The sequence below is a fragment of the Salvia splendens genome, chromosome 17, assembly GCF_004379255.2.
Source record: "Salvia splendens isolate huo1 chromosome 17, SspV2, whole genome shotgun sequence".
NCBI classification, from domain to species: Eukaryota; Viridiplantae; Streptophyta; class Magnoliopsida; order Lamiales; family Lamiaceae; genus Salvia; species Salvia splendens.
The window spans coordinates 2,705,845-2,726,712 of record NC_056048.1 but is presented as its reverse complement, the minus strand read 5'-3'; the positions used below and the strand labels follow the sequence as shown (position 1 = coordinate 2,726,712).

Below are 20,868 nucleotides of genomic sequence, written 5' to 3'. Positions count from 1 at the left end.
GGTTTAGCGGGTTGTTACAGTATGTTTCCTTTACCCCCTTGAACTTTACATCAAAGTCCTTTTTATCTTCTCTGTTCCCTAGGTTTAAAGAAAACAACTCAGTCCTCTTCTGTTCAACTTCACAGACACTCTCTTTCTGCTCGACCAACTTCTCATCTTTCTCATTACAATGTCCCTTCAGAAAAAATCTCCCTTCACCATCACTTTCATGCGATCCCCTTCCCCATTCCTTTTTCATTGAACACGAGAGATGTAGACGCGATGGGTGTTGGGTGTCGTCAGCGTTACGCGGGGCCTCAGCGGCAGGCAGCGGCGCCGTCGGCGAGCGTTGTCGACTAGGTGGAGAGATTACTTCACAAAATGAAACTCGTTGGTCTTCGGGGCTGCACGGAGGAATCATCGGGGCTTGTGGTGGCGGCGGGGCAACAACCAGAGGGTAAATCGGTTGGCCTTGTGGTGGTAGGTTGAACCCGACAACAGTCCTGAGGTGGGCTGCTGCCAATCCGAGTGAGCATTCGGTGGTTCCGGCCCAGGAAAATCAGGCGGATGGAGGCTGTCCACGCGACGGTCGGTGACAGCAAGATGAGACTCCATCTCGACAAACACCTCCATCCTCCGGTCAGGCGGTTTAGTGAGCGGTGGGTGAAATCCCGCATCAACTAACGACGATTGGTCGTATGGTGGCGCTGTATATGTGGGCTGATTGTTGGTCGGTGAGTGACAATGCCAATCTGGTGGATCATGATTGGGTTGCTGTTGTGGGCGGGGATTCCAGAAAGTCTGATCAATTGCGCCCCAATTGTAAGGCTGGTATGACTGCTGCCAATCTGGGGGGTCGGGCGGTTGAGTGTGCGGTGGGTGAAACCCTGCTTCGACTAATGGCTGGTGGCCGTATGGTGGTTGTGGGATAGCAGATGCAACCGGCCAATAAGAGGATTGTTCGTGGTATGCGTGTTGCTGTTCATCAATCTCGTCCAACTTCTTGTGTATTCTGTTGCAGGAAGCCATTATCTGGTCACATAGGTAAGATAGATAGATTTCATCGTTGGAAGTCATGGTGAGATCGCAATGAAAGCACCAGTTGATAAGGGAAAAACTCTTATCAAGTGAAAAAGATAAAGAAAGTCGCAGAGAAACCTTGCTCTGTCGACAATCGGAAATTCTAAACGGAAAACTAAATAAAGATAAAAGACAATAATTATGATTTCATCGATTGATTAATGAGAATAACAATAGGTCCTGTTTATAATACTCCTATGAATAACCTAACTTGGTGAACAAGATAATAAAGATGTGTAAAATATATAATAATATAATAATAGATATATGAAAGATATTTCGGAAGATATAATCGTATCAATAGCCCTAGTAACATGTTTGTGTCTTAACGAAACCGCCAATTTGTAAAGTAAATTGTGGGTTGCTTAATAAACATACAAACACTTTATTGTGTTCTTAAAGAAAAATAGATTAAATTATAAAGAAGTGTCTCGTAGTATTGTAGGAGTAAAATTGTTTTACTCTATCTAATAACAAAACAAACAAACTTCAACTCGTTATAAAATTGGTGCTTTGGAAATGGCTACAATAACAAAATAATGAGACAAGATTATGATGTCGATTCAGACTCAAATAAATTTTGTTTTAAAGATATGACAAACTTAAATACTAGTAGTAATTTTGAAGTGTTATTGTAATATTTTGCATTTAAATTTCTCATTAGTTGATTTTGAAAGAAGTGTTTATGTCATTAGCAAACAACTATGGGTCGAATATTTTCACAAATAACATTATTTTTAAATTACAACTACTACTACTATTCTATACTACTCCAGTTTTTAAAAAAATTTTAAGCTCGCTTTAGATGGGCCCAACTCATTGCTAAATGGATTTTCTAATACACGTGTTCCTCAATAATCCGTCATAGTCCAATTTCCTTTTTGGTGATAATTATAATACTACATTATTTAATTAAAAAATAATTGTTGACAAATCAAAACGGGGAATAGGAAATTATAAAAGTCAAAGCACGTTTACGCCAGGTGCCAAATGGCCATTAAATACTTTACACTTGTTTTTTTAATGAAATACTTTACACTTGTAATTATAAAATATGTGCAACTTCAATTGGAAGTGGACCAACTTTATTAGAACTTGAGAAAATTTTAAAATTTATGTATTTGTTCACATTTTTTAAAATTGTAGTATATATATATATATATATATATATATATATATATATATATATATATATATTGAAAATTTGTATATTATAGAGAAAAAGAATTAAATAAGCTTTAATTTTTAAATATAATTACTAATATCACTAATATTTAAGTATTAAACTCAAAATAAATAGAGATTCAATAGTGACACTCTCACATGTGTTCAGGGGCGGATCTACTAGGAGGGGATAAGGGGCATTTGCCCCTCCTCAATATATTTCATGGAGTAATTTTTAAATTTTTTTGATTTACTTTATAAATGTCACACCTCAAACTTTTAAAATTTCTTCTTAGATATATTTTTGCCCATGTCGAATTAAAATCTTAGCTCCCCCCTATATGTGTTGTTAACATAAAATATTGAAAGAGAACATTTCGCGTCTATATATAACTATTAACTAGTATACTAGTATATTTTGTTGTATATATAAGACAATCATTGAAATGGCACTGTTAAAATTTAAAAGTTTAAAACGCCAAAGATACTGCTTTCAAACTTGAAATTGTCATGTTGAATTAATCCACGTTATTTAATCATTATTAAAAGGAAATAAAGTGGTGCTGAAAAAGAAAAACAACGACTTTTTGACTTTTTGTGTTTCCATTTTCCAATAATACTATTCCAATAACAACTTTATAGTGGACGGCGGCGGAATTTATTTCGAAAAGTATGTCAGTCAACCTATGACAAAACACATAGAGCCAACATTAAGTATTTAGTACTGGTAATTCGATATTTTTCATGTAAACTCAATTTGTACAAGTCAATTATGAACAAAAATATTGCAATAAACATTGTCCTAATAAAGTACTCCACTCCATTCATTCATAGTTAATAGAAGCGTTTCTTTTCCGTACGGAGAATAAAGTAAAAAGGAAGAACTATTTTTTGCCAAAAATAAAACTGACTCAATTAACTCAGAACTTTCTAAAATAGAAAAATGACTCTATTAATATGGAATGAATGAAGTATTCCACACATAAAAGAATTGGAAAACCATTATACTCCCTCCGTCCCGTGTTACTTGCACCTATTTCCTTTTTGGGCGTCCCAAGTTATTTGCACTCTTTCCATTTTTAGTAAAAATTATCACCTACAGCCGTAATATTTGACTTTGCTATCCACTCATTCCTTAATCTCCGTGCCAAAAAGGAAACGTGCGAGTAGTGCGGGACGGAGGGAGTATTAAAAGAATTGGGAGTGTGTGTGAAAATTTAAACGTTCGGCTATGTGGTAAGATGACCCCACCCACGCCAACCCACTTTCAACTGCACATGATAATAAAAGGGTTAACGAGAGTATAAATTAATTTTATCAATGTTATAGTAGTACTCCACTTCTTTCATGGACAATACATATTTTAAATTTTAATGTGTAATTAGTCAATCATAAAATTAATTTTGGTGCACCGTGGAATGGATCAAAATGCAGAAATGAGATTGTTTTCTATGGATGAATAGAATATTAATTTTTGATATCTGTAAATTTTATCTAAATTTCTAGCAATCTTGTGGATTATATCCTATTGTTTAATTTATTATGTCCATCTCAATGTGACATATTTTTCATTTTATGATGAACTTAGAGCGATGTTTTTCTAAATATAGAAATATCACTCTTTATTTTATTCTTTCTTCTATTTTATCATATCTCCATTTAATATATTATAACGTAAAATAATGTGCCAAAAAAAGAATTATTATGAGATGGCGAAAATATTTTTTGATCTTTCTAATTTATACTAATTACATTAGTAGTAAATAAACATATTGGAAAATAAAAAATTAAAGTAAATGGACACCACAATCCACTAACACTAATTCTAAACTTTTTCGCGACTTTTCTCTTACTTTATTCTTTTTTTCTCTCTTTTACTTTATCAATTTGCATTAAAACTAATTTCATTTTCGAATTTCATATTTGCATTAAAACAAAATTAGAAGTCTTTTCCACCAAACTTAATTATTAAAGTGAGATTCCGACAATAAAATTTATACAAAGTTGTAAATAGATATTTGAAATTGCTTACATATAATGATACAATTATCAATTTGGAATAAAATTGACAATTAAAAAAGGGATAGAACAGTAGCTATCAACAATCAAAAATAAAACACAGAGTATTGGCGGAGCGGTGAGAGGTGAGAACGCGGGCGAATATTCAGCGTGAGCTATGACTTCGGACTCTTCCTCGCGCCTTTTCTCATCCTTCACGAGTCCACGCTGCAAGGAGAAGTCGCCTACCCCTCTCCACCTCAGAAACATCAACGATCTCTCCGTTACTTGAATGCGCCGACTAATTTGTGAGTTTCGAACTTGCGATCGTGTTTCAATTTGCCTCTGGTGAATTCGCTTTCTCGATTTCTTATTGTCGTTTTTCATTCCCGAAGTTCAAACTGTTGCTCGCTGAATTTCGTGTTAGCTTTTGTATGCGTCGTCATTTCGTAATTTGAGCTGATTTAGAATCCAATTTTGAGTTCCGATGGTGATTTTTCGCCAGATATATATGTATTTACTTTTGTTGAAATTATTACAAGGAATTAGTAATTACCTATAGATTAGTTTCGATTGTAGCGGTATAAACTTCTTCCTGTGCTGATTGAGGATTGTGATTTGTGCATATCCGCAAAACTTATATTTGTAGCTACTGTATGTTTTGTGTTTGTGTGTTTGTGATTGATAATCAGTATGCAGATTTGGAAATGTGTCAACCGTGTAAACCTATATGTAAAGGTATTGCATGACTCAAATTGTTAGTCAATCATCATAACTTCTAATGAAAAAACTTAATATGCTGAGAAAGGACTTACTATAATACGTAGTATCAGTTGTTTACCTATGGCAATACATGTATCCATCTGCCGAAACAGATGATGTTTAACTTTGTTGGTGGAGTATACAGGTGAAGGCTTTGCATTTAGGTGAAATATTTCTTGTTAGTGTGATGTTTAAATGTGTGCAGGATTAAGAAAAGCTGATTTTGGAAGTAATGTGGGTGTGAGAACTTCATGTCTAATGGAGATGTATTGGTTGTTTGTTGTCCAGATTCGAAGTCACTTGAGTTGGATTAGGAGATTATTGCTGCAGGCTGTAGTGGGACATGAGTTGTACCTGTTTTGGTTCTTCATCTGTGCTAAAGAAGAGACATGACAAGCATGCTAATGAATCCACACAAGCTGAAGAAGGTAAAGTACTTTGTGATCTGTATAAATGATAGATTCTGTTGCAACAACTAAAGTGCCTTACTAAGTTTCCAGTTCAAGTAGACGTGCATTGTTTTGGTTATTTCCAGTAAAATAATAAGAGCTGGTTGACTGACTCTGGCATAGATGTAAGGAGTTTCAAATACTGTTGTCTGCATCTTTTTCTATCTTAAAACCCAACAAAACAGTACTTAAATAATTCCACCTAGTTCAATCGGCATTTCTAAGGGATCATTTGAATATGACAAGTCTAGTATTAATGGTGAACTTAAAGAAGTCTAGTATTAATTGTGCCTGTTGCTTGAGATGATGACTAGATAATCGATTAATGGTTCAACTCTTGTTGCATTACTACAGGGATCCCTGTGGCTAACCATAGATGAGTAGGATGTCTAACCTGTGGTCAACCTAGATAGTATTGGATATCTTTGATCATATCAGTGTTCTGAGCTGTAGGTTTAGGTACATAGTAACATTGCTTTCCAATACTATTACCAACTTTAGTAAAAATGCAAGAGCTGTTTGGACTATCAGTGAACAGCGTTGCAATGCTGCTGTTCAGCAAGTGTCATTGCTACACCAAGGTCCACGGTTCTAACTTGTATGGAAATATACACTCACCATAACGTGTCCAGTCCGCACTAAAGCAAATCATGTGGCAGTGTGGCACCGGTAGTGTTATCACTAATATCATGCTGCAAGAGGGTGGGTGAGCGCATATATGCAAAAGTCAATTGGAATAGCATTTACAGTCTAATTTAGAAACATAAGTATTTGGACAATAAGTGCTTAAGGTTGAACATTGCAACCTTGATTGAATATCTATGGTTGGTTGGGAGCCTTACTTTATTTTCTGTCATTTTGGTTACATAATCTAGATGCACTTAATGGTACTCTTGTTTCTATCATATTTGTTTACACCTTTCTCCGTAGGGATCTCAATTTCGAAGACGAAAAATTTCACCTACAATTCACTAGTAGGAGCAACAAACAACTTCCATCGAAGTAATAAGATAGGAAGAGGAGGTTTCGGTACAGTTTACAAGGTATCACTCTATGCAGCATATTATTTCCCTTCACATCTATATTGAAGCCGCTCTCTCTGTTAAGCTGATTCCAAAGTGATAGCAGGCTGAATGACGCTTTTTTCGTTTCATTAAAATGTACTACGATTCTCAGTATTACAATCAAGGAGCAGTTAACCTTTCAAGTTGCAAAAGGCTTAACCTGAGATATAAAGTCAAGTTTATTTCATATTTTTAGCATTTTGGAACCTACTTATTTCTTTTGAATGTCAAGCAATTGATGTTATCACTTAAAAGTATCCATTCTTAGAAAGCTTAATTGGGTTCAATGAAGGAGCAAGTTGGCTAATTTTCACTGGACTTTGTGCTACATATAGTTTTGGTGTATCTCCTTTACACTTATTTTCTTATTCCCCAGTTTTGAGTTACCTTAACTCACTTATGAAACCCAGTTAAATTGCACAGGGGGTTCTCAAAAATGGAAGAGAAGTTGCTGTAAAGGTGCTTTCAGCTGAATCAAAACAGGGAGAACGGGAGTTTATGACTGAGATAGACACCATATCTAATGTCAAGCATCCACACCTTGTTGAGTTACTTGGTTGCTGTGTTTATGGTCATAACCGGATTTTGGTGTATGAGTATTTAGAAAACAGTAGCATCGATCGCGCACTATTGAGTAAGCTTGTAGTTAGTAGCACGAAGCAAGTTAAAAATTTTCTGCTTCCCATTGGACGCTCAGCTTATTCATAGTGTATCCACAGGTTTCCGAAAGTCCATAAATTTGGAGTGGGAGAAGAGGTCTGCCATTTGCATGGGGACTGCAAGAGGGCTTGCATATCTTCATGAAGAACTTGTGCCTCACATTGTTCACAGAGACATCAAAGCTAGTAACATTCTTCTGGACGAGAACTTCCAACCAAAAATCGGTGATTTTGGATTAGCTAAGCTTTTTCCTGATAATATTACTCATATCAGCACAAGAATAGCAGGAACAACGTATGTTTAATTTGATTTCTTGTGACTCTACGCGCATCTTTAGATTAGGCCTGCTATTAGTCAGGATACCCTTGTCAATTTTGAATTGGGCTATATTTTTAGCAATCTTTTCTAAATTTGTATCTGATTCGATCCTTCCAGTGGTTACCTGGCACCAGAGTATGTCCTAGGCGGTCAATTAACTCTGAAGGCGGATGTTTACAGCTTTGGAGTCTTGACACTTGAAATTGTAAGCGGAAGAAGCAGTGGAAATAGTTATTATGGAGATGGCCAGAAATTATTAATAGAATGGGTGCGTATCATTTTCTCATTACTTTGATATCCCGGGAATGTACGAGTCTATATTTGCAAGAAGTTCCCCTGATCCTTGTTGATCCATATATCTAGATCTTTGATCGTAATGTATTTTCATGATACTTTGTATCAATACCCGTTACCCCCAACTCCCATGCCCCCATATGTTGCTGCTTGATGGATTAGCTTTAGCTTTTGGCAGTGGTCTACTGGTCTTCCTACCAATAAGAACTCAACTTTGGGATATCGATATTTAAAAATTTATGTGGTTCGATATCTACTTGTTTGATCTGTTTTGTCGCTTTGGTTGGTAAAATTTAGTCCTTGCTTTGCTGATGTGTAATGGTTGCTTCTTAGGCCTGGGAGCTTTACGAACAAGGGAAATTGCTGGATCTTGTCGATCCAGAACTCGAGGAGTTCCCAAAGGATGTGGTGACCAGGTATATGAAAGTCGCCCTATTCTGCACTCAAGCGAATGCGAGCAGGAGGCCATTGATGAGCCAGGTCACCGAGATGCTTTCCAGAAACGTAAAGCTAAATGAAGATCAACTCACGCCGCCTGGCTTCTTCGAAGATTCAGGCCGACATAGTGGTAAGGTGTCGAAGAATAAGTCGAGTGACACCTCAACCAGCCGCCAGATGAGTTCTGTTCCCATCACAATCACTGAGGTTGCGCCGAGATGAAGTTGAATAGCTGAAGTCAGTGTGATGATTTTGCATGAATATTTCAAAAACGATAGTGTCGTTGAGTTTGCATTCGAGTTCCGAGGGCTGGCTTTCGTTCAGCCTTATGCGTAAATGATATTATTGGTATTCAGCTATTTATTTGCATCAGGCGTTACATAGTTTCATGTAGGGGAGTCGAAACGGGTAGCGGGTATCGGGAAACCCTCAACCCGACCCGCTACCCGCCGGGTAACGGTTACCCTCTACCCGACGACAACCTGAAACGGGGTGGGATGGGGTAGTTTGTTTTAAATTTTTGCGGGTTTGGGTATACCCGCTACCCGCGCGGGTATACCCGATAATACCCGTTATTTTTAGGATTAAGGTTTTTAAATATTTTATTTTAGTTAATTAGTTTCAAATCTATATATACTCCCCAATGATACACTTTATTTCCACTTATTTATCCGCTGCCAAATGAAGGATTGCAAGATTGGTGAAAGTGAAACTTTTATTAGTTTAGTGTCTTTAGATTAGAGATTTAAAATATTTAGACTTTTAGTTGAAGTTATTTATATTTAGACTTTTGATGAAAGTGAATATTTTTGGTTTTATATTGAACTTTTGAATGGTGATTTAATTTTAGACATGCTGGATGTTTCTATCTTATTTGAAATTTGGATTTGCATTATATTTCATACGTAGTCATATTATATTTAAGAGATGAGAAATCACCATATTTGTGCATAGTTAATAGTTGGAAATTATGCAAATACAACAAAGTAAAAAAAAATACAAATCTAAAATCATAGTGTAGCAACTAGTAACAATCCCAAAATTCATTCTAGAATTTCAAACATGTACATAAAATTATTGTACTAGATGACTAGCATTGATGATAAGCGAAAACTAAAAGCATAATACCATTGAATAATATACTCCCTCCGTCCCGAGCTACTCGCTCATTTCCTTTTCGGCACGGAGATTAAGGAATGAGTGTATAGGAAAGTCAAAAATGACGGCTATAGGTCAAAATTTTTACTAAAAATGGAAAGAGTGCAAGTAACTTGGGACGCCCAAAAAGGAAATACGTGCGAGTAGTGCGGGACGGATGGAGTAATACACAATTCAAATTATGCCTGCGGGTTGGGATACTCGATGCGGGTATGGGGTTACCCATTTAACTATACGGGTCGGGATTGGGTAGTATAATATTGAAGTTTTCAGGTACGGGTACCTGCAAAATCGGGTTTGGGTACCCGCGGGTACCCGTTTCGACACCCCTAGTTTCATGGTACAGCCGGATCTGCTGTCATATAGTTTATCAATAATTGATATTCTTCTCCTATGTATGAGACAAAATTTTTTGAAAGAGATGCAATTAGAGAAATCATAGATAAATATATTCAATCATGTTTCTTCTTCAACCAATAGGTCGTGTTTTGAGTCGCTACGACGACGGAATTTGTAACTGAACACAGAAATACTTGGACAAAGAGGATTGCAACAACAAACACCATGAATTTTTAACTCTAACAAAGAAATGTTGGATACAAACGATAAATGTAGAATCATTATTGATATTGTTTTTAAAAAATATTACAGCAACAAACATGATATATTTTTAACTCCGCAAAGAAATGCTGGATACAGACGGTAAAATTCCATATCCCTGCATCAAAGGCAGACACAACGGAGTAAAAAAAATGAATGTTTATGAAAAAAATTGGAATTTCGAAAAATCAAAACTTCGTCCCAATTATTTAGTCGGCTGATGAGTGGCTGGAACAGAATCAGCAGCATTTTTGTCCTTGTTTTCCTTCCCGTCCAAGGCAGGAGCAGGCGGGGGCGGTAGCATGTGTGCCGGAGGATTGTGCTTGAGCTTCACCAATATTCCGCACATCCTCGAAAGATCAGTTGGTTTACCAGGTCTGAATGACTGCGACCAATGGCTTCTTATCTTGGTCCTTCTTTCTCCTCTTCTCAATGTTGGGCGCCACCTCGTTTGGGACGAGCTCCGCGATGGCTTTCCAGTACTGTTTGTCCGCCTCCTTGTGGAACTTTTCTTGACTGGCCAGGTATAGCTGTTTAATAGAGGAACGCGTGAGAAACAACTGTTATACTTGTTTTGATCAACTAGGTAAAGGAAAGAAAAACAAGGCTCGAGATGTGCATAACAAACCTTCTCTCTCTCTCGGTTGTTGGTTTTGTTAGCCTCTACATTGAGCTTTCTTTTGTTAAAGAAAGCTTGTTTATATTCTTCAGCTTCTTCTATGATTTGGCTTCGCAAATCTTTCTCCCTCTTCTCCTTCTCCCCCAGTCGAATAGCATTTTGCCTGTATCCACACCCTTGTGTGATTAGAGAACATTTTGGATAAACGTACCACAGAATTTTACTAAAACTGTAGAACGGTATATGGTGTACCGGTGGGTTGGTAACACCTATTCATCAAAGATCTGAACACAGTCCCTATCCATATTTGTCAACATTGTTATTCAAACTGGTCATCCATGTAATGAAAAATCACAGAATAACTTTCATCAGACAAAAACAAATGATCATAAATATTTATCAACTAGGAGAAAAAGATAATCAAATACTTACTAGATATCAAATATATATTGATTAATATGAATCAGAGACACAAGGTAGGAAGTACAGCACAGGTAAACCCCCCGTCGCAATAAAACAGAAGCAGTGTAACATATCGAAACAATGTATTTCACCTTCTCTAAATAATAATTAGAAGAGTGATATATGTTTGCACTACTGTTCAAGTATGCAATATAATTCCACATACATACAGCTGATTCAGCAATTTTATACGTCCGATGCAGTAATACAAGGGGGATTCACAGACTCACGATAAGAAGAGGATAATTAGATGTGCAATAGAGGATTATCTAAACGCTTTGCTTCAAGTTTCTTAAAACATCAATTAGTGAAATGTCACTAGTAATTTTAATTTGACCTCACCTCTTGATCTCAAGCTAGTGCAATAGTATGATATCATGAAATCCAAATAACCTCTTCTCATACATCTAATTAAGAACTACCAAGTGAATTTCCATCAACATTTAAGCTTCTTTGAAAAGATAAAACCATCTCAAATCTAAAATAGAACTTATATAATTGCCACTTCATGAAATGCTTCCAATCCTACCATTTTTTTTATTCCAAGGCTATCTCTCCTACACTACAAGCAATCATAGCAATAGATATCTTACTATTGAAATATCAATCAATTCAACTAGAAGGATCATTAGGAAACAATTATCTTACTGAAACATATATTTACAGCAAAATTCAATCCAGATCCTAAACATAAGAAAATAACAACAACAAATCAATGAAAACAACTTCGATCATGAAAGATCCTCATCTATATCAAATTTCCATCGCCTCGCACTATACCATAACCAGTCTAATCTAAAGAGTTCAATTCACAGTCGAATCCAGCAACATTTTATACCAGATCAAACTATACACATGAGCAATCAACAGAAAAACTAACCAATAGCAGTAAAGTAGATAAACAGAGAAAAATTCTAACCTCCGCCATTCGCGAAAAGAAAATCCTTCTTCCTGCATCTCGCTAGGAGGCGGAAGGATAGCTCCGTCCAAGCTGAAAATCCCCTCCGAATCCTCCCCAATGTCGAAAGGCGACCTTCCATTGCCATTGGCGTGATAATCCGCCATCACTTCCTCAGTCTCGCCGTATACAGGAGCGGAGTAAGGCGGCGCGTCGGCTGAGGAGAAGGCGGCGTAGGAGTAATCAGAGGCGGCGTAAACACCGTTGTCGAATCGACGCGCCGAGCCGTCTGCGTACATGCTGTACGCGCCGAATGATGCCATGTCTCTCTATCTCTAAAGAGAGAGAAAAAATGATTTTGTTTGGAAAAAGAAATTTCTTTTAGGAGCAACAAAATATTAAGAAAATTAGTGTGAAATGATAGACGAATCTTATTTTATAATGGAATACAACTGTAGTTTTAATTAGAAAGCAAGATTCCCGTGATAAAGTATAAAAGTGAAATAAGATAATTACGATAAAATGAGATTTTATTTTTTGGGGTGTATTATTTTTTGTTTTGATTAGTTTTGAAATTTGGTGTTTTGTGCATAGCCGTTTTCGTCAATTTGAATTGTTTAATTGAAAATTAGATTTAACCTATTCCATTAATCACAAGAAATCATATATTCTTAGGCAACAATAATTACAATTTACAAACATACAAATTACCTATTCAACTTAATTTTTTAGTTGATTTTTAAATTTTGACCACATTTCTTTATGCTCCCTTCGTGAGAGTCATTGTTGTGATTCCACTTATATATATTAGTTGTAGTACAAAAAATATGAATGGAATAAATAAGTAAAATGTGACACCTACTTACAATAGTATATGATAAAAGTGAAATAAAACTCTTATTGTGTAATAGACGGAAATGACAATATGAATAGTGAGGAGAGTAATTTTTTCCAACAATTTACCATAAAAACAAATATGCTCATTTCATGAAAGTTATAGTTTACATTGTCAAGGACAAAAACTCCTACTTGTGGTGGTGGTGGTAAAAAATGATTAATGAACAATTTCCCTGGTTGGTTGGAGTAAGGCATGACAAATACAATCAAACTACATAATGTGCATTGATGTGGTTTCATATTTACTGATGAAACTTTGAATCAAAGCTGGGATTCCTTTAAAATTGGTGCATATCTTCCCTTGGCTTCTCCATGACTTATATCACAACATTGTTTCTTCCCCCGACCAATTCCGCCTTCCTCGTCTTCTCCTTCTTCGCACCTTTCTAAGACCGGATTAAGATTCAGGTCTGATACAACAGTTGAAGATCCCATGTCGACTTGGAATGACAGAGGCGTCCGCCTCCTCAGGATTTCCAACAGTCATCGGCGAGGTGCAGTTCTGCTTCAGCAAAATTCTTAGCGGGAGCTAACTGCAGCCGCAGCCCAGCCTCCACCATCCCCACATTACAGGTTTCATCATGTAAGTCGCACACGTGCGGGCTAATGCTATACATACATGCAAGCACAAAAAATGACATATAGGTTTCATGGAATGGGTGATCCGTTTCTCGAGTATCTGCCAGAGGATGCCATTCCCTGAGGAACTCGGGAGAATTCTTGTTTCATCCTCTTGCTCGACACGCCATGCATTGATCTGAACCAAAATGATTTGATCAAACACCGTTGTGCAAAGCCATAAATGTAAGTCAGCAGAAACATGGTTGCACATTATCATCAGCAAGATTAATGCATATAACATTAGTTATTCTCGTAAAGCTTTCATCAAATTCACCCACTTTGTCAGAATGGATCGTCACCAAGTAAAAAAGACACTCACCTCGGGGAACTCTGACGCCTGTAAGGAAACTGACCCGTCATGGATTTCAAGACCCCGATAGCTTTTTCAGCAGCCTAAGGAGGAATATTTTGAGTTAAAATTTAAAAACCACTACTACATAAACAAGTAAAATTCTATTATTACCAGAAGAATTCTGTCCGGACGATTCTTAAAAGGGGAAGAAACAAGATTTATGGGAGAACACAATACCTCGGATTTAGCTTCATCCCATGTTACGCCCATTCCCTTACCCAGTACTTCTCCATTTATTTCAACCTATAAACCAGAAAAGGCAAGCCACTTAAACAACTGAATTAATAATCATAGAATACACCTATTTAACTAAATTTTATTATATATACTGTGGATGCTTTTAATCACTGAACTACTGATTATCAGAATGCATCATTATGCATCTATTCGCATAAAAGGGGGGACAGTGTTTCTCGACCTGGGCATAAACCTCATTTTTATGTCCTGGATTAGCTGAAAACTGAGGTTGATGTTGTTGGAATGCTACACCAAGGCCCTCCATCATGCACTGAAGTGACATTAACAAAGTGTATGTGACGGTCCCAAAATATTTTGTGAAAACCATGGACAGAACTATTAAAGTATGATACTTACCAACTCTTTAAGTGCAGCAATGGAACCTATTGGCTTTTTGGAAGGCTCAATTCTTGGATCTCGAATTCTTGGCGATGCTGCAACTGTAGAAAATGGAGCACCCTCCTCCTTAGGCAGTGACTGATATCCAAAAGTATTAGGATCACTAATGAAGCCATTTTCTTTTTGATTAGCAACAATCCTACTCTCATTCCCAGGCACATAGTTGTCAGGTCTACGATGCGACAAATATTTATCTGCAGGTGAACAGCTCATTATTGTCAGAGACAATATTAGGTATTCAGGAAATAATCAGCCTTTTATATTGAAATGTATCAGTATATAGATTTGTTCAAATTTTAATTGTAAAACATCTTAAACATTTCAACATCAGGAAGCTAAATTACCAGCCAGATATACGAGAGATCCTTCCGCAGCCTGACGTTGTGCTTCCCTTCTTGTTCTACCAATCCCTCGGCCAATTCTCTCACCTGCAAACAAGACCTACAAAAGACCAATATAATACAATCAATTATGCGATGATTTAAATTACTTTAGAGTTTAGAGATTAAAAAAACAATATAAGAATTTGTGAGATATTAAGAGGCAATTCAAGAATGGATAGGTAGAGAGTGAGATGGCAAGCGAGGTAGAACATAAGGTTATCATAGTTTTAAATTTATTTCTTCCTCAGCAAAATGTAAAAGAAAAGTGCGACTGGAATATGGAATCACCTCCACTATGAACTGAAGTTCTGCACCAGATACCAGGGCTTGCTTGAACTCCACCTGCATAAGTAGCCGTAACATTAAGCAAGACAAATAATCCCAAAAGGAAAGGAAAGAAAAACAGATGAACTGCTTATTTATACCTTTGTTCCACACTTAAATGCAATGTCCTGCAATACTCCAGGACATGTCTCAATATACGGATCTATTTGTCCAGCTTCGAGATCAATATCCTTACTTGCTAAAGATGATTGGGCCACCGGACTTTCTTGACCTTCAAAATTAACAATACATAAAAGTAATAATCAACTTCTACAGAATGAAGTTAATATAGAAGAAGAAACAACTTTTGTTGAAACAGGACATGGTGGTATCAAATGTTTTAATAGATTTAAGTTTGGATCTTTAATTGGAAGTGGAAGTGACTTGAGATCCAGAAGAATAAACCTCCTAATAACCAGATAATATATGTCCTATATTCACATATAATTCGTAAGGAAGCACACTTTCAACATTATACTGCCCAAGTTTTTATTGTATGAGTCGTCTCTAGCCCCTTTGAGTGGGAGCCTGGGAGTAAGAGGTACGTAGCATAAATTGGGCTAGTATAAAAGGATGTCATGCTGTACATGTAATCTGGAACCCGCAGTAAATTATGGCCACATAAGTTGTTAATAAATGCAATTGGCAGAGATTTATAAGGGCCACAGCTTACCAGAAAAAGAAGGAAAAGTGGATACTGCTTGATTCAACCTTAATTGATCTTCTCTGGAAAATGCCTGTAAATGGCGAATAGTATCAGGAAACTTGCCAGACATCAAAAGGAACTTGACTTCTCAACTAGCCAAAATGTGTAATGAAGGACTATAGAGAAGTTAACTAACCTCCCTTGGTAATCTCTGACTTTCATGCAACACTCTAGCAGGCGGGATAGAAGGCTCCACTTTGTGGAGAAAGGGTGGATGAGGAGACCGATTTTTGTCAATAGGAATAGTGTCTGCATTCAAAATGAATTCCTTCGGTGGTGCCACACGGTCCAGTTGTCCCGGGCTCATCTCTTCTTCAACAGAAAACCAGCCATGGCCCTGACCTATTGGTAGTGATACTTGTATTGGGGGCCTAGCAGGAAATGTAGGTTCACTTGGAGGGTGTTCTCTCATGTCTTGACCGTGCTGCAAAATTAACAGCCTCCTTCTTGTATCAGGATCTAGTTCTGATTCAGGAACCTCACCCTCTTCCCTTGCAGGAGAACTTTGCACAGTCATTTCTGCTTGGCTAAGCTGAGCCACTTGAGGTAATAATTGCTGATTAACGAAAGACATAGCTGGTCCTGGTACTGGTATTGCTGGTAGAGGAACTGTAAAAGAAGAGGATGATGCGGCATAATGGAGTGCTGAGGCGAGTCTTGGATCTAAATTAGCAGTTGGCAAAGAAGCAGCTGAAGAAGCGGAAATCGTCTCCTGAATGATTACCCACATAAAGTTATGATACCACTAGGATTCTGTTTGCAATACATTCAATGTACTTTCAACATAAACGACCAGGAGCAAAGAAGAAAGAACTACAATATTAAATACACGAAGAAAAAAAGCAAACGCATATGCCCCAAGAGGCTGCAGAGTATATCCATATTAAAGCAACAAAACAAAGATGCTCAGGAAGACAGCACACCTTCAGTCTCCTTTCCACCTCAGAATCTGCCATTCCATCAAAACCAAGGGAGTCTTTATTCCCATTTAAACTTGATGGATCATCCTGCAACACAGAAAGGCATTGTTGCTTAGCACATAATTTTAGTGACTGGCAATTTTTATCATGCGAATGATAATAGGAAAAGGAAAGATGTCATCTAGGCACAACTCTAACTATTGGTGAATGCAGCTGCTTAGACTACATTTACCAGATAAGGGTGAATAACTGGAGATGTTAAATATACTTACCTCTGAAACTAAGTAATTGCTCACATCTGGTGAAGAAGGCACAGTCCGAATATCATCTTCATATGCAAGCTCAGTTATTTGTTGCAAAAGCCCATCATCAAAATCTCTGTGTTGAATATGCCAGGTCAAATTGAATAGAAGGTAAACAAGATACAGTGAAATAGAAAATAACACAGGGTAACATTATCTTACTTGAAAAAACCACCTCTCACATTGCAAGCTACATTTCTTGCAACACAGAGCACAGGGACAGTGTTGTTGGCCTAGAAAAAGTCAACACAAGTTGGAAAAATACTGAGTTATCCTTGCAGACAAATAGATTTGAAGTAAATTGCCATTACCTCAGCTTGAGGAGCATAATATGGAGCAAATGCAGGAACAACGTGGACTCGTGGTTGATCTTTCTCATCCCATACTTTTAAGCGGTCATCAATTACCAATGCCATCTTAGGATGGCAGTTTCCTTCTTGGAAAACATTAAACAGTGATTTCCTAGAACCTGTTTAAAAAGTAATAGTCATCAACCAGCGTCACACATGTATGTATTGACAAGAGACCCCAAGACAACAGTTCCAAGAACCTTACCAGACTTGACGCACACAATGCGATTCAAGAGCTCCCTCGAGTTTATCAAGTTAGATCCTGGATCAAGAAGTCTCCACATTTCTAAAGCATAATCCCTTTCAGCCATTGTGCAAACAAAAACTTCAAAGCGTTTTCTCCCTTTAGCAGTCAAATAAGTTCTAAGATCCTCCCAAGCAGGTCTCAGTCTCACAAGAACACTTGTATCACGTATCTGCATAAGTGAAAAAGAACCATCCTTAACCTTAATAGCGACAAATTGACATATGCAGTAGAAAGTTTACTGTTTTTATGAATTGTTCCTCATTGGTTAAGTTCTCACAAGGAGCTAAGTGCTTTGTAATAATATACCACACAGAAACGCCTGAACTACTCGTATTAATTTCCACTGATTGATAAAAGAGTATAAACTGATAAATGTCTTAAAATTCACGTTTTAGACACACTAAGTAGTAGTTCACCCAAAATTACCAGAGCACTCACAAGTGAACAAGACCAATAAGGGAATGAAATCCTAACATACTTGATGCTTACCAGTGGATTGATACGAGTAAGAATAATATTTCTATCTTGAAGACGTATAAGAGGGCGAACAATAGGTTGATGAGTCTCTGACAGAGCAGGAACCACTTCAGACTGTGATTTGATAACTTTCCCATTGTCAGTCACCTGATCACTTTCTGCATATTCCTTCAAAATAATTCTATCATCATGATATCGTTTGATCTCGGCCTGAATCCCCAAAACACGCTGTGGATCAGACTCTGAATTCATTTTCCGCTGCAAAGCCTCTATCCTATCCTCAAACGACCGCATTGTGTTAGCTACTACGAGGGTTTCATCAAGATCAAACACAATGCCAAGACACCTGAGATTCAGCATAACAAGGCAAGAATTGTATATGCTTGACGCAACATTGAACCCCCAAAAGCATGGACCTTGTCCTTGATCCTTTCTTGAATGCATGGCAACTAAATGAATTTCCCCTCCTCCAAATGATGCTACAGCAGTCTGAAAAGATAACATTGAAATATAACAAGTAAGAAAGATATATATGTACTGAAGGATTGCTATAACTATGAGCGAAATGCATCAGAACCTAAACTATCAAATGCAAGAGGTAAACATACTGAAGTAGACCACAAAAATCTCAAGGCAGCATAGAGCCGTCCATTCCCATCATTGGTACAAACACAACCACATAATGCAAACAAACACAAGGTTCTCTCAGACTGGGGTTTGCTAACTTAATTCTTTTCAGTTTTCAGGTGTTGTTACAGCTGAACATATCATTTCCAGAATCCCAATTGTATCGAAATAATGCTCTCAACATCCAATTTACTATCATCAGGTGATACTGTTTTTCAGTGGAGCCTAAATTCTTCCATATTCAAGCAATAGTAAACAATTAAAATCAACAAAATCACCACGAAAAATCTGTTTTTTTGTCCTCATTCCTTGTCCAAATGAAAATTTAGAAATTATGTATCTTCTCTACTTAAAAAATTAGAGTTTCTGCAAACACTCAATCACAATGTCATAAGAGTAAGATTTGCTGAATCAAGTTATACTTATTTTAGGTAGTTCTGTGGTTTCTGTTTCTGGTGGGCAATACCTTGTTTTCTCTGAAACAGGTGGCGTGCAAAACAGAAAGCGGCGAGTCCTGATTCTGATTCTTCATATTGACAGTAGATTTCAGTCTGAAGCATAATCCGGCGGAGTTTATCGTCAAAAGCACGGCGAGCGGCGGGCACCTCTCACTCGGCGCAGTGTACTGACAAATTCGAATTTCCTTCAGCTCCTGCGCCCACACAAATCCCTCCTGCGGCTGCAACTCAGCCTCTCCCAACAACCTCGCCCCTTCATACATCAACACCATTTTCTGATACATTTACGAAATTTTCTAGTTTCAATCCCAATTTCACTACTTCAATGTGGTTTTGTAAACAATCGACCAATCGGCCGAGTAATTGGGCTATGTATAACCCCTTCTCTAGAGTAGTTCGTTGAAATTCATCGGTCCGAATTTTCGAGATTTATAAATCGATTGATAGTGAAATCCGGAGGAAAAAAAAGTTGGATTGAAATCTAGAATGCAGCTATTCCGTTGTCCCCGATTGAATTCTCGATTGTTGAAGTATCTAAGATTAAATTTAGAACTAGGGTTATGAATCTGGTGAGATTTTTAATAGCAGAGTACGTGAGTGGTGACGACGATTGAGGAGAAAACCCTAGATCCAGAATAAAAAAAAATTAATTAAAATGATCAAATTTGGTCAAAGCAATGATACGATAATTCTGAAATTTTCTCCTACTCTAATTTCTAAGGCCATCCCCAATGGCGCCTAGCGCACCGCCTAGCCGAGCGCCGGTGCTAGGCGTTCCATTGCAACCGCCCAGCGGATTTCGGAATTAAAAACTGCCGAGCACTCGGCGGTTTCACGGCGCTAGGCGGTGCGCTGGGCGATCCGCTCGGCGCTATTGCAGCGCTCCGGATCGCCGAGCGCATCGCCCAGCGGATTTTTTAATTTTTTTTATTTAATATTTTTTTTATGAAACTCATTCTTGGTAGTTTCTCTTTTATAGAGACATCCGTGAATGTTTTATGTTCCACTTTCGATGTGGGACAAACTCATTCTTGGTTGTTTCTCTTTTATAGAGACATCCTTGAATGTTTTATGTTCCATTTTCGATGTGGGACAAACTCATTCTTGGTTTTTTTCTCTTTTATAGAGACATCCTTGAATGTTTTATGTTCCACTTTCGATGTGGGACAAACTCATTCTTGGTTGTTTCTCTTTTATAGAGACATCTTTGAATGTTTTATGTTCCACTTTCGATGTGGGACAAACTCATTAATGAGGATGTTTTAATATTATTTTAATTTTAATGAAGTTTATTTTTTTAATTAATGTACTTTTTAATATTTTAATATTATTATTGAACTTTCCCGTATGTGTGTGGTAAATTTAATTCCGTATTTTGTGTGATTGTTAATTATTTGTTTTATATAATTTTGAGTGATGTGGCTAGGCTATGGTTAGGCTATAGCTGGGCTATTTGCTTGTTTTGATGATGTGGCAGGAGGATATTTAATATTGATGATGTGGCAGGAAGAGTTTGTGGCTAGGCTATAGTTGGGCTATTGCTGGGCTATTCCTATTAGGGATGGCCTAAGTCTATCTGGACCAACAATTTAATTACCATATTATATGTGTAACATAGCATACAT

The 20,868-nt window shown here is 37.2% G+C and overlaps 2 protein-coding genes and 1 pseudogene across 2 annotated transcripts; 1 reads left to right on the top strand and 2 right to left on the bottom strand.

Moving 5' to 3' along the window:
* The first annotated feature begins 4,346 nt into the window (after positions 1-4,346).
* LOC121774976 (putative serine/threonine-protein kinase) lies at positions 4,347-8,561 on the top strand. The gene is made up of 7 exons (XM_042171906.1): positions 4,347-4,529; positions 5,272-5,411; positions 6,363-6,475; positions 6,920-7,130; positions 7,216-7,450; positions 7,592-7,742; positions 8,102-8,561. The coding sequence occupies exons 2-7, from the start codon at positions 5,327-5,329 to the stop codon at positions 8,426-8,428; spliced, it is 1,122 nt and encodes a 373-aa protein (XP_042027840.1). The 5' UTR covers positions 4,347-4,529; positions 5,272-5,326; the 3' UTR covers positions 8,429-8,561.
* Positions 8,562-9,911: 1,350 nt separating this feature from the next.
* LOC121773278 lies at positions 9,912-12,316 on the bottom strand (annotated as a pseudogene).
* A 585-nt stretch (positions 12,317-12,901) lies between these two features.
* LOC121774956 (RNA polymerase II C-terminal domain phosphatase-like 1) lies at positions 12,902-19,879 on the bottom strand. The gene is made up of 17 exons (XM_042171877.1): positions 19,252-19,879; positions 18,171-18,647; positions 17,640-17,850; positions 17,396-17,553; positions 17,247-17,317; positions 17,055-17,160; positions 16,786-16,869; positions 15,999-16,574; positions 15,830-15,893; positions 15,258-15,388; positions 15,121-15,174; positions 14,794-14,890; positions 14,408-14,643; positions 14,232-14,321; positions 13,991-14,056; positions 13,781-13,854; positions 12,902-13,597 (listed from the first exon to the last, which is right to left on the bottom strand). Exons 1-17 carry the CDS (start codon positions 19,525-19,527, stop codon positions 13,489-13,491), a joined length of 2,880 nt encoding a protein of 959 aa, XP_042027811.1. The 5' UTR covers positions 19,528-19,879; the 3' UTR covers positions 12,902-13,488.
* Between the last annotated feature and the right edge of the window lie 989 nt (positions 19,880-20,868).

Coding starts and splice junctions, on each gene's coding strand:
- LOC121774976 (XM_042171906.1), top strand. CDS start 5,327: ATGAGTTGTACCTGTTTTGGTTCTTCATCTGTGCTAAAGAAGAGACAT. Junction 6,476..6,919: donor GTTTCGGTACAGTTTACAAG/GTATCACTCTAT, acceptor TAAATTGCACAG/GGGGTTCTCAAAAATGGAAG. Junction 7,743..8,101: donor AGAAATTATTAATAGAATGG/GTGCGTATCATT, acceptor GTTGCTTCTTAG/GCCTGGGAGCTTTACGAACA.
- LOC121774956 (XM_042171877.1), bottom strand. CDS start 19,527: ATGTATCAGAAAATGGTGTTGATGTATGAAGGGGCGAGGTTGTTGGGA. Junction 17,554..17,639: donor CATTGTGTGCGTCAAGTCTG/GTAAGGTTCTTG, acceptor CTTTTTAAACAG/GTTCTAGGAAATCACTGTTT. Junction 14,322..14,407: donor TTGCTGCACTTAAAGAGTTG/GTAAGTATCATA, acceptor ATGTCACTTCAG/TGCATGATGGAGGGCCTTGG.